We start from the raw sequence: 11,617 nt of genomic DNA, 5'->3' as shown, positions 1-11,617 counted from the left end.
CACTGGCTGGCGGAGGGCCAGATCTACGGCGAGCGCGCGAGCGATGAGGCCGTGGCGAATCCCAACTTCGTGGCGGAGCATCGCGCCATCTACGATGCCGTCCACGCTCAAGCGGCCGCTCCCAGGAAGCGGCCGCCGCGGAGGCGTAGCTGCAGGCGATCGCATAGGAGAACAACGCCAACTGCACCTCGTACGCGCCGCTGACGAACCATCAGCCGGCCCGGTGGGACGAAGACAACGCCGGCACCACCATTTCCATCGTGGACCTCACATCCAACATCAACGGACAGGTCGGAGACTCCTCCGAGGATGAGTAGGCCACGGGAGGCGGCGGTGCATGTGTCCCAAGTCGGCCGGTCCATCTCCCACTACTAGGGAAAACCCTAGTAGTGATGCGGGTTTAGAGGCTAGCAGTAGCGTGGGGGCCCGCGCTACTGCTACGGCGGTACAACTAACTTTTAGTAGGAGTGCAGTTTTTACCCAGCGCTACTGCTACCTATACATATCAGTAGCGCGGGTCTAACCATCGCTACTGCTAATTTTCTGTAGCGCGCATGGATGACCCACGCTACTGCTAAACAAGCGTTGCTGCTACTCCACTACCCCTCGCTGTTGCTAAGATTTTCTCTATTTTTTTGCTTATGCGTATTTACACTGTATTTGTATTTTTACAGATTTTTTACAATTACAACATACACATACATTGAAACTATATGAAAAAAGAATGTCTCATCATCATCATCATTGAAGTGCTACAACATAGTCTCATCATATCATCATCACCATGATCCAGCACAAATGATGTCTCATCATCATCTCCAAATAGCGATACAAGTTATCACATGTCTCCTACATGGTCATCGCATATTCTATCTAAACTATGATATACAAGAGAAGAGTGATGACGATAAGGAAGAGATGGATTGTGTAGTACTTCTTGAGGCGTCGGTTCTGAATCCTCTCTTGCGCTAGCGTGAACCTCAAGTAACTAGCTTTGGCTTCCCTTCTGTTATCAAACTCTTTCTGGCTGCCGCCCGGTAAGCGGTACACTTGGGCCTGACACTCTGACCACTTGTCGTACACTCCCGAAACATTCCTTATGTACACGGCATACCACTTCTTCGCCCTCAACGATCTATGTACGTGTTAGACAAGCATCGTCATCATGTGAATTCAACGATTATTTGCAACATAATATACTTGAGCAACACTTAGAGAAAGAGTTAGCAAATAGAAACAAAATATTAGTAACAATAATATGCAACATAATATACTTGAGCAACACGAATAGAAAGAGTTAGCAAATAGAAGGAAGGAACATATAGTAAACATAATTAACAAAGTTTATCGTACCCAAACTAATTAACTAGAGCGCGACACCGTTTACATCACACAAAGTTTCATCATACAAAAATTCAATGTTTCATCATACTGAAAGTCAATCGGTCAATGTTCCATCCTTCCAAATCAGGGAGGATGCACCATAACTTCGCGAAAGGCGTATTGTCCACCTGTTGTAGGGCTAGGCGAGTTCGGACGTCCGCCCGCGATATTGGGCCGCCATAGAACAACCCATTCTTGTCGAGGACTTCGTGAAAGGCGTACTGTCCAGACGTTGTAGGGCTAGGAATGGAAGGAGACCCCTTTCTTTTCTCCATTCAAGGATGGTGCTCGGTGATGTGGACGAATGGTGGTGGCTTGGACGTGGATGCCGGCGCGGCGGCTTCGAATGGCGGTCTGCATGGTTGGCTCTTCGGCTGGCACCATGTCGATGGTGGTGGCTCTCCCTCTTGGTCGTGTGGGCGGCAGGAGGGTAGCAGTGGGTGGCTTAGGCGCTCTCTCTGTCTTTGGAGTAGGGTCGCCCTGATCTGGACCTAGGGAGCTAAACTCATGGCGCTCAACCTGAAGACCTCGTGGTGGCACAGGGAGCTGCCGAGCGAAAGCTCTGCGCTTTGTCACCGACAACGGCGCCGCTTACGGGCGTCGTTATCTTCCTGAAGACATCGTCGTGGTGCTCCTCTTCGTGCCAAGATTCCGGGTGAAAACCCTTATCCCTTCTGGACTCGGCAACGCAATGCTTTGCGCCGTTTTCCCTCCTCGGGGCGTTGTCGTGGAGCTTAGGTGTTTAGGGCTTCATGTGGCGTTGTACTCAACTTTCCCAATGTTGTCTTTCGGTAGCGTAGTCGTGTGTTATGCGTGATCCGGTTTTCTCGGGATGAGCATTGTATGAGGACTATCTCAACATCTTGTATCATTCGGACGTGTACTTGGTTCGGTGATTACTTTATATATAAAGCGGGGTAAAAGCCTGTTTCAAGAATTTGGGATCTCAAGAACTCTGGCACGTTCTCGGTTAAATCGATTTACGCCAAGTTGGCTCAAGGCTCGAAAGTTAGGTACGCTAAAGCGTTGTGGGCTGCTAGGGTGCCGCTCAAAGTTCGTATTTGAATCTGGCAAGCGCTGCTGACAAATTTCCTCCGGCCATCAATCTCCAAAAAAGACACGGCCCAGGCATTGCTCTCTTTGTGTTGTGCCTGAAGATGCCAATATGTGCCCCTGCCCAATTCCTTTGGAGCTGTTTTCCCTGAAAGTTTCGGCTCGATAGATCAATATTGCTATACATCTGAAATGAAGTTGGCGCCGGAACTGGGTTCCTTAGAGCATCTCTAGAGACTTCTTATAACACGCCAATCCATAAAATTTCCACGGTTTTACGGTTCCCCGAGAAAAAAAAAGCCCAGACTAGACTCCTTATCGGACCCTAACCCGTAAAAACTTTTACAGTGCCCCTGAAATCCAACCAGCATACCGCTATTTTTACCATTCCGCGGGCGCGATACGGGCCGCGACCCTTTTTCCCGCCGCTGCGACTTGCGAAATTCCACCGCTATTTCTCGCGGCCGGCACCGAATCCGCGCCGATTTCGCCGCGCCGCCGCCAGATCCGCCACCGCCAAACCCGGATGTGGCGCGGGATGTGGTCCAACGGCCGTGGAGGTGCTTCTCCCGACGGCGGCGACGAAGACCCAAAGCGCAAGCGTTGCGTCATCGCCGACACGGCGCGGAATCGCTCGGCCCGACGATACTCCAACCACGAGCTCGAGGTACCAGCATCCCTCCTCCGTCACGAGATGGAGGAGTACAACCGCCTCCATGCGCGGCGCTTTGACGCGGGGAGCTCTTCGGGCGCGCCACCGATTCCGGTGAAGAGGGAGCCCGGCGAGCTTCCACCGCTCCAAGCCATCAAGAGGGGGGCGTGGGAGGAGGCGCCGCCACTCTGCATCGTGAAGACGGAGCCGGGGGAGGAGCGCCCGCGCGGCCATGGCTTCATCGACCCGGAGGACTACCTCGTCGGGCCCAAGGCGGACGCCTTCGAAGCGGCGCTTGTCGAGCGCACTGCGCGTGAGCATGAGGAGGAGGAGGCGCGTCGTCGTCGGGATGAGGAGATCAACGCGCTCCTCTATGAGTATGCGCTCGCCGCCGCGCGCGAGTTCGACGCCAAGCAGGCGGGATGGCGCCATGAAGCCAATGAGCAAGACAAGATCTACCTCGATCTTCTCCGACGACGTCGAGGAGTGAGTGCCAACGCTGCCGCAGCGTCGCTGCCGCACCTGGAGCGTCACTGCCGCACCCGGAGAGCTCCGGTGAGCTCCGTTTTTTTTTTCCTAGATCTAGGGTAGGGCGGCATCACGATGTAAAATACCTTTGCAATGTATCAATGAACAAACTATCTATGTAGCACAGTGTTCTTCATTTCGCCCAGGAAAGCATTTTTTTAGATTTTACGGTTTCAATTGAGGGCTCTGTTTGGCCGCAGCCGATTTCGCCCCTCAAACCGCGGTTTTCTCGGTCCTTATCCGCGGTATAAGGGTTGCAGCTTTAAGGGGTCTGCTAGAGATGTTCTTAGTTAACTAGGCTGTTTGTCAGGAATCTCTTTAGTGCTCTTCTTGAGTTACGATATGTATCCCAACTTTTTTACATTTCCGTTTGTGTAACGTTTGAACTTTGAACCATGTTTACTCCATGCTTGTCTCAATGGCAAGTGGCCCCAGCCCCACCCGTCATTCTGGGGAGGGGGGTGCAAATGATCAATATTAAAAGAAAAGTGGGGCAGAAGATCCAATTTCTCGGTAAACCTCTACGGCTCTATTAATTTAAAGCCGGATGCTGTTTATGTCTTAAAAAAACAAGGGCGTGTGTAATACCCACTGGCGGAGGTTTAGTGTACGGATCATGTCGCATCGTGTGTGTGTGTGTGTGTTTCAACTGTGACGCGAGTGACAGTCAGGCCGGCCTGTGAAGAGAAGAGATAGAATTGTGTTCGTTGGATGGACGTCTGCTAGCAGCTAATTAATTCCCTGTTGATCTAGCAGGCTCCTTCCGCAGGTTGTCGATCGTGTGGAGGTAATTAACAGAAAAGATAATGCATGATTAGGACGGGGACCAACCCAAATTCCCTTTGCCATTGCCCCGTTTGGATTTATGTAAGCAATCACCTAGCGATGCATCAAAGATTCCGGCCACATCACTATAAAATTTGGCATATTGCTGTTTCATATTGTAAAATGTAAAAGTAAGGCAGCAGTTACATCTTTGTGCGGGGAAGGAATTTATCCATTGATAAAGACGCTGACTATTTTGCTAAAGACGATAGATTGATGATGTCCACAATCACTATTATTGCACGTAAATATAGAAAACATACTATATTTTCTTTGCGGGTGGAAAAAACCAACTATATATTGCGTGTCAAGTTTACATGCACCACGTTCAAAACACATGATCATGTGCGTTAGTCAGTAGAAATGTGGAATACAAGCTAGGAAGAAAACAAAAGTGAAGTACAAGCTAGCTAGCTGCTAGGAATTGACGTGGACTGAGATAGCATCCACATCGTCAAGGAAACTTTCGCTTGATGAGATGTTGGATTCTCAGCCGTGCAAGGAGTGCTCAATTGAAGAAGATTGACAGTATCCACATATACTTTTGGTGCATCATACGGGATGTGGTAGTATTGCGATTGGAATCCAACAAATCGACACGGCCGCGCGGTAGATGTGTGCGTGATGTTGATACATGACGACCACTCTCTTGTTTCGTTTCCTACTATCCTTTTGTGCGGATAGTTTCCCGATGAATTTTTGATATAAACATAGGAGATTTCATTGAAAGTGGAATAATCAATGAACTAAAAACCTAAAACTATGATATACTTCACGGTGACCTCGTAGGTTATGCCGGGCTGGCCGCCGGCTCCTCCTCCATCATCATTGCCCGACCCGGTGTCGGAGTCGTCGGAGTCGTCGGAGTCGGTCTTAGGACGACGAAAGGTAGAGACGTCTTGGCAGGGCTTCCTGGCATCCACCTGACGCTCGCGGATGATCCTCTTCGCCTCCTCCCGCGTTGTGCGCAGTGCAGCCGTGACCACCGAGGATGTGGGCTGGGGGAGACGGCAGCGGTCGTTGGAGGCGTCATCCTTGGCGGCGGCGCCGATCTCGGCGAGGGACCATTCCTCGCCGTACCTGGCCATCTCTCTGTCGAGGCGGCGGAGACGGCGCTTGGCCGTCTCCAACGTCGTCACGGAGGAGTCCAGGGCCCAGGCGTATGCCAGGTCCGGGTCCAGGGCCCAGGCGTACGCCATGCGAAGGGCCGGTCAGCCGCTTCAATGCGGCACGGCGGCCAAAGTTGGTTCCTCAGGAACCTGCGTCCGCATTGAAGCGGCGGCTGCTGAGAGGTCGCGTCGGTCAGCGTCGCCCTCCCTCCCTCCGGTCACATCGTGGCATTAATGCCCGCCTCCGCGTGCTCTGGGTCGGCATGAATGCGGCGCGGTAAGCGGCGCGTGCATCGGAAGGAAAAAAGCACGGGAGGGACGTGTGATGGGTTTTTGGTGGTCAGGGCGGTCAGAAGTAGGCTTGAGAGCAGTCCAGACTCTCGCAAACCTCCTTCACTTTTGTCTCCGGTTTGTGAGAGAAATCATGTCCGGACTGTGCCACAGACCGATACAGGTCAGTGTTGGATGGCTTCCACAATTCGGACAACATGGTTCTGACATTGCGGGAGGTTTATCGATCGGGCTTGGAATGACCTAACTAAGCTACCCAACGACGGTACTCACTCTCACTGGTCCGTGGGACCGATTGACTCACGAGTTTCACCCGACATGGGCAAATAAATATAAATATTTATTTTGTTTTGCATGTTTGAAGCTGCCGTCCAGGCCGGATTGTATCTACTATAGCTAGCTAGGGAAGGAACTTTACGTTCTAGACCCAACCAAAAAGTAACAAGAGACAGATTTTAGGAGTATCATTAAAAAGTGCCTACAAAAAGTGTTTGCACTGCACGCGCGCGCGGATCAGTTGAATATGATCAAGTCCTCTAATCTCCCTCCCACCGCCACTGTTATAAAATAAGTACTCCAATATAGTTAAGCAACCCCACGCCGCACTGCCACACGCAAGAAAGGGAGACTTTGAGTTTTGCATGGAGATTAGCTAGTGGGAATGAATCTTTTGCTAAACTTTATCTCGAGGGAACACATGCATGCATGTACTATCTACACAAGCTACCGCCCTTAAGTTGAGTAATAAACCACACATTAGCTAAATATCAGTCGACTGATCAAACTTGGGGTCAGTGATTTTAAGAGTTCGCCGAAGTGAGCCGGAGGGAAGGAAGAAGAAGGAAGGAGCTCGCCAGAGGGCTACCCCCATTATCTATCTTAGGGTTTAGGGTGGACGGCGGTGGTGGGGATTCGTTGGAGAAAAAAACTGGATGCGGCGGGGCTAGAGGGATGGCCAGGGCGGCGACAAGACCGACTGTGGGGAGTGGTTTCTGGGAGGGAGGTCAATCGCGGGCCAATCGGGATCCAAATACTTCACGAATCCAACTACTTAAAACTTATTGTATCCTCCTACGAGATCCAACTACTTTGCGAATCGCGGGCCAATCCGGGCGGTTGGGCTGAGTTTGGCAGGTGCGTGCTCCCTCACCTGCATGCCGTTGTGAAAATTTCCGCATAGTAAGTAGCAAAGACCTTGTCCGAACATATAGCTTCTCCACAAGAAAAGACTCCTAGGCAATTAGGTTTCCTTCTTCTCCCGCCGGTGATGTCACTGGTCCAACCCGCCCAGATAGCCTTTCGGTCGTGGAGTTGTGGAGGACCTCGGCTTCGCGGGAGGGGCATTGCTTTCGTCCTTGTAAGGTACAACGTCTTCGTTAGAAACTTACGGTGGCAGCGATGTCCGTCAATATGAATAATGTCTCCCACGTTTGATCCCCGTCCACGCCTTCAATAGGTCTGTTTGGATCAAGTCTTTGTTCGTGTATTCACAAGTTTGATCCTTGCAATCAACGACTCTCTTCATCGACGATAGTTGCTGCTCTGGTACGCTGGTTCTGTGTGGCGTTACAACAAGGACTTTCGGACTGCCAAATTCAATAAGGTTTGCTCAATGTTGGTGAGGGAGGGGCGATGACGGCAACGCGTCTTCGGCTCGCTCTAGTGTCTGTAGTCGTCCCTTGTTGGTCCATGAATCTGGTCGTAATTTTTGTTACCTCTTATGAATAGATTGAAAGTCTGTGGCCTAAGAAAATTGTAGCAGAGAGCCTTGCAAAAACGTTTCCATAAAAAATTGAAAAATACATGTCAATTAAATTCTTAGGGTGCCGCGCCTCGTTAGCCTTCATCTCATCCATGTAGACCAAGACGAAAAGATGCCCATGCGTGGCAATAAAAGAAAGAAAGAGAGAGAGGGTACGGTACATGTTGCAGTAAGTTTACTTGCTCCAATGAAAAAGGAAGAAAGGAAGTCCACCTGCACCTGCCTGCCTTCCTGCCCACCCTTTTGAAATGCAACTACTACTACGACTCCCCCCTCCCAACCGTGGCACGTACGCCTCGTCCTCACTGACACATGGGCCCTGCCCCGAAACACAGGGCCCCACCTGCGGATCCAACCACTGCACTCACTGCGCTCCGCTCACTCCGAGCTGAGCTCGTTTCCTTTTGTTGGTTTGCCCGCGTCCAATTTATGGCGATTTAATGCGCCAGCGCAGCGACGGGGAGCAGCAGTGTGCATCAATGGCACTGGCAGCCATGGCCGGATCCATCTGAGCTCACTCCCGAATCCCCTGTCTCCTCCACCCATCTTCTCCGCCATTTCTTTCCTTGAAGGGCGGAAGGAAGTAGGCGAGCACAACACCACCCGCCCCGACCGGAGAGCGCGAGAGATTTTCTTTCTTTTTTGTTTCTTCCTCCCCCATCTTCCCTCCCTTTTTCGTCTCTCTCTCTGGTTAATGGTGGCAGCGCTGCTAGCTCCTGCTGTCTGGTAACAGTACTGCCAGTACTGTCTCGACGTGTTGACTTCTCTGCTCCGCCATTGATTTTCGAGATAGATCGGAGCCAGCCAAGGGGAGGGAGGGCTTCCAATTCAAATCCACACGCCGTCGAGTTGCTTGGATTTGCTCCTTCCTTTCTCTGCCGCACCAGCAAAGCACCTAGGGAGGGAGGCCATGGTGGCCGAGCCGCTGGTGCACAAGGTGCTCGCCATGGCCACGGCCACCCTCTCCAACAAGAAGGCCGGCAGGAAGGGGGACAAGGACGGCGCCAGCGGCAGGGTCGGCATCCTGTCCTTCGAGCTGGCCAACGCCATGTCGCGCGCCGCCAGCCTCCACCGCTCGCTCTCCGCCGCCGAGGCCGCCCGCCTGCTCGGCCCGCTCTGCCTCGGCTCCCACGCCGTCCGCGCGCTCGTCCCGGGCGACGACGCGCGCCTCCTCGCCCTCGCGCTCGCCGAGAAGCTCGATGCGCTCAACCGCGTCGCCGCCGTCGCCGCGCGCCTCGGCCGCCGCTGCGCCGCCCCGGCGCTCCAGGGCTTCGACCACGTCTACGCCGACCTCCTCGCCGGCCGCTCCCCTGCCTCGGCCTACCCCTTCTTCGCCCCCGCGTCTCAGTCCGAGGCGGCGCTCCTCCGGCAGCTCGACCGCCTCGCGTCTGCCACGGCCGCGCTCTACGCCGAGCTGGACGCGCTCGCCGACCTCGAGGAGTCGGCCCGCAAGCTCCCCACCGACGAGGCCCGCCGCGCGCTCCTGCAGCGCGCCCGCTGGCGGCGCCAGGACGCGCGCCGCCTCCGCGACGCCTCGCTCTGGGGCTGGACCTACGACAAGGCCGTGCTCCTGCTCGCGCGCGCCGTCTGCGCCGTCTACCACCGCATCTGCCTCGTCTTCGGCGACCCCATGCGCGGCCTCGACCTCCTCCTTGTTTGCGACCACAAGGACCGAGAGCGCCACCAGAGCAGCCAATGCCACGACCAGAGCAGCCGGCAGCTCTTCTCCGGCCCGGTCACCTCCGCCAAGTCGGGGCCGATTATCGACAGGGTCGCCGCCGACGCGGACCCGACACATCCAAGTCGGCTCCGGTCGAACTGCGGAGGCAACATGTTCATGGAGTGCCTGAGCCTGAGCAGCTCGGCGGCATGGAAGGACGACGACGGGCTGGACGAGGACGACGAGTCCTTCTTCTCCGGGGACGCCAGCAGCTGCATCAGCGCGATCAGGTCAGGGATGCTGGTGGCGCCGCCGTCCAGCGGCGGCGAAGAGCACGAAGCAGCCAAGAACGGCGCCGGGAGCAGAAGGAGGAGGTCTCACTCCCACCGGCGGTTCGGGCCGAAGAGCACGGTGACCTCGCTGGCCCCGGCGTCGACCGTGGGCGGCTCGGCGCTGGCATCACACTACGCCAACATCATCATGATCGTGGAGAAGCTGCTGCAGTACCCGCACCTGGTGGGCTCGGAGGCGCGCGACGACCTCTACGGGATGCTGCCGTCGAGCCTCCGGTCGTCGCTCCGCAGGCACCTCCCGAGGAACCTGGGCATCTACGACGCGTTCCTGGCGCACGACTGGCGGGAGGCGCTGGAGAAGACGCTGGCCTGGCTGGCCCCCATGGCGCACAACATGATGCGGTGGCAGGCCGACCGGAGCTTCGAGCAGCAGCACCAGATGGAGGTGCAGCTCAGGGGCGGCAATGGCAATGGCAACGTGCTGCTGCTGCAGACCTTGTACTTCGCCGACCGGGACAAGACGGAGGCGGTGCTCTGCGAGCTGCTCGTGGGGCTCAACTACATCTGCCGCTACGAGCAGCAGCAGAGCGCGCTGCTCGACTGCTCCAGCAGCGTCGACTTCGACGACTGCACCGTGGATCAGTGGCACGCCTCCATGCATCAGTAGCAAGCAACTACGTAGCAAGGTTTTTCTTTCTCCTTGATGATTTCTTTCTTTTTGTTTGTAAGTAGTGTGAGAAAACAAGCAAGCAAACAGAGCGTAGTGCTAGTAGTGGTTACTTGTGTTTTGGTTTGGGTTTCTCTGTCTTTCATTTTTGTGCATGCATGCCATGGGTTCAGCACTTTAGGTAAGATGAGATGAGATCTTCTGTATATCCATTCATGGATAAATGAGTGAATGAATATAGGATTGCCTCATGAAACGCGTGACTGATTTGTGGTTGAAATCAGGCCTCAATGCAGAAAACAGAGGAGGTGAATCTATCCAACGGAACTGTTTGTTTACTGCTTGTACATATGTCTCCCAATCTAATTACTGTAGTATAGCACTCCGGTCCTAAATATTCGTCTTTTTTTAGCGATTTCAAATGGACTACCATATACGGATGTATATAGACATATTTTAGAGTGTAGTTTTACTCATTTTGCTTCCTATGTACTCCTTCCGTTCCTAAATATAAGTCTTTCTAGAAATTTCAATAAATAACTACATACGGAGCAAAATGAGTGAATCTACACTCATTTTAGGAACGGAGGGAGTAGTCACTTGTTGAAATCTCTAGAAAGACAAATATTTAGGAACGGAGGGAGAGGTATATATGTGTATCATCGAACAAACTTGTCGAAATTGCCAACAACAAAGTCATAAAGTTGTTACTCCCGTGTGTGTGTGTGTGTTAGCTGCTACTGAATTCTAGCATATGGAATGTTGAGACCTGTCAAGTCAGAAAGCGCCTTTTGTCATTGTTAATCGCGGGTCAGCATGGGACTCTTGCCAAAAAGCACATCGAGAAGTGAAAAATATAGGATGATGCCTGTCACACAAAAGGTAGAGTAGAACTTTAGTCTAAGCACGGCGTACATCAGGGCCAGTAGCAGGTGTTGATGCTTACCAACTCATCTTAAAGGGAAGTACTCCGAGGGAGTAATATCCTAGTATCATATACCGTAAAGCCAAGCCGCGACAGGTTTAGTTGGTGGGTCAATTAGCAGCTTTGCTTACCTTCTCCTCCTTGTCTCAAGGATCTCTTATTGTGTATCATCAATTGCTCAAGGGGCAGGCACCTTATCTGAACTGAAGATTGCCCGGGATCATTTGCTCAAAGGACAGATGCCCATTTGAAATGAAGGAAAATAGAGACTAATCAATCAGTCGTCACCACAACCTGCTGCCACAAGAACTGTGTGCTCTGCGGTAGGATGCCCCTTTCTGTCTGTCCTCAGAGCCACCAGGCACACACATACAGACATGTACAGTATATGTATTTGCTGCTCATCTGGGTCTTCATTTGAGTTGTGATTGTGTCGCAGCACGTTGGTAAAGCCAATTTGAAAGAAGAG

The 11,617-nt window shown here is 52.9% G+C and overlaps 1 protein-coding gene across 1 annotated transcript; it reads left to right on the top strand.

The window, feature by feature from the left end:
• Positions 1-7,702: 7,702 nt before the first annotated feature.
• LOC109775634 (uncharacterized) lies at positions 7,703-10,479 on the top strand. The gene has a single exon (XM_020334354.4). It carries the CDS (start codon positions 8,514-8,516, stop codon positions 10,221-10,223), a length of 1,710 nt encoding a protein of 569 aa, XP_020189943.1. The 5' UTR covers positions 7,703-8,513; the 3' UTR covers positions 10,224-10,479.
• Positions 10,480-11,617: the final 1,138 nt, after the last annotated feature.

This window comes from Aegilops tauschii, chromosome 5 (genome assembly GCF_002575655.3).
Source record: "Aegilops tauschii subsp. strangulata cultivar AL8/78 chromosome 5, Aet v6.0, whole genome shotgun sequence".
NCBI classification, from domain to species: Eukaryota; Viridiplantae; Streptophyta; class Magnoliopsida; order Poales; family Poaceae; genus Aegilops; species Aegilops tauschii.
The sequence above is the reverse complement of the archived record's forward strand: the minus strand, read 5'-3'. Positions and strand labels throughout refer to the sequence as shown.

What these genes read in the sequence shown, in the direction of transcription:
- LOC109775634 (XM_020334354.4), top strand. Translation starts at nt 8,514, where the DNA reads ATGGTGGCCGAGCCGCTGGTGCACAAGGTGCTCGCCATGGCCACGGCC.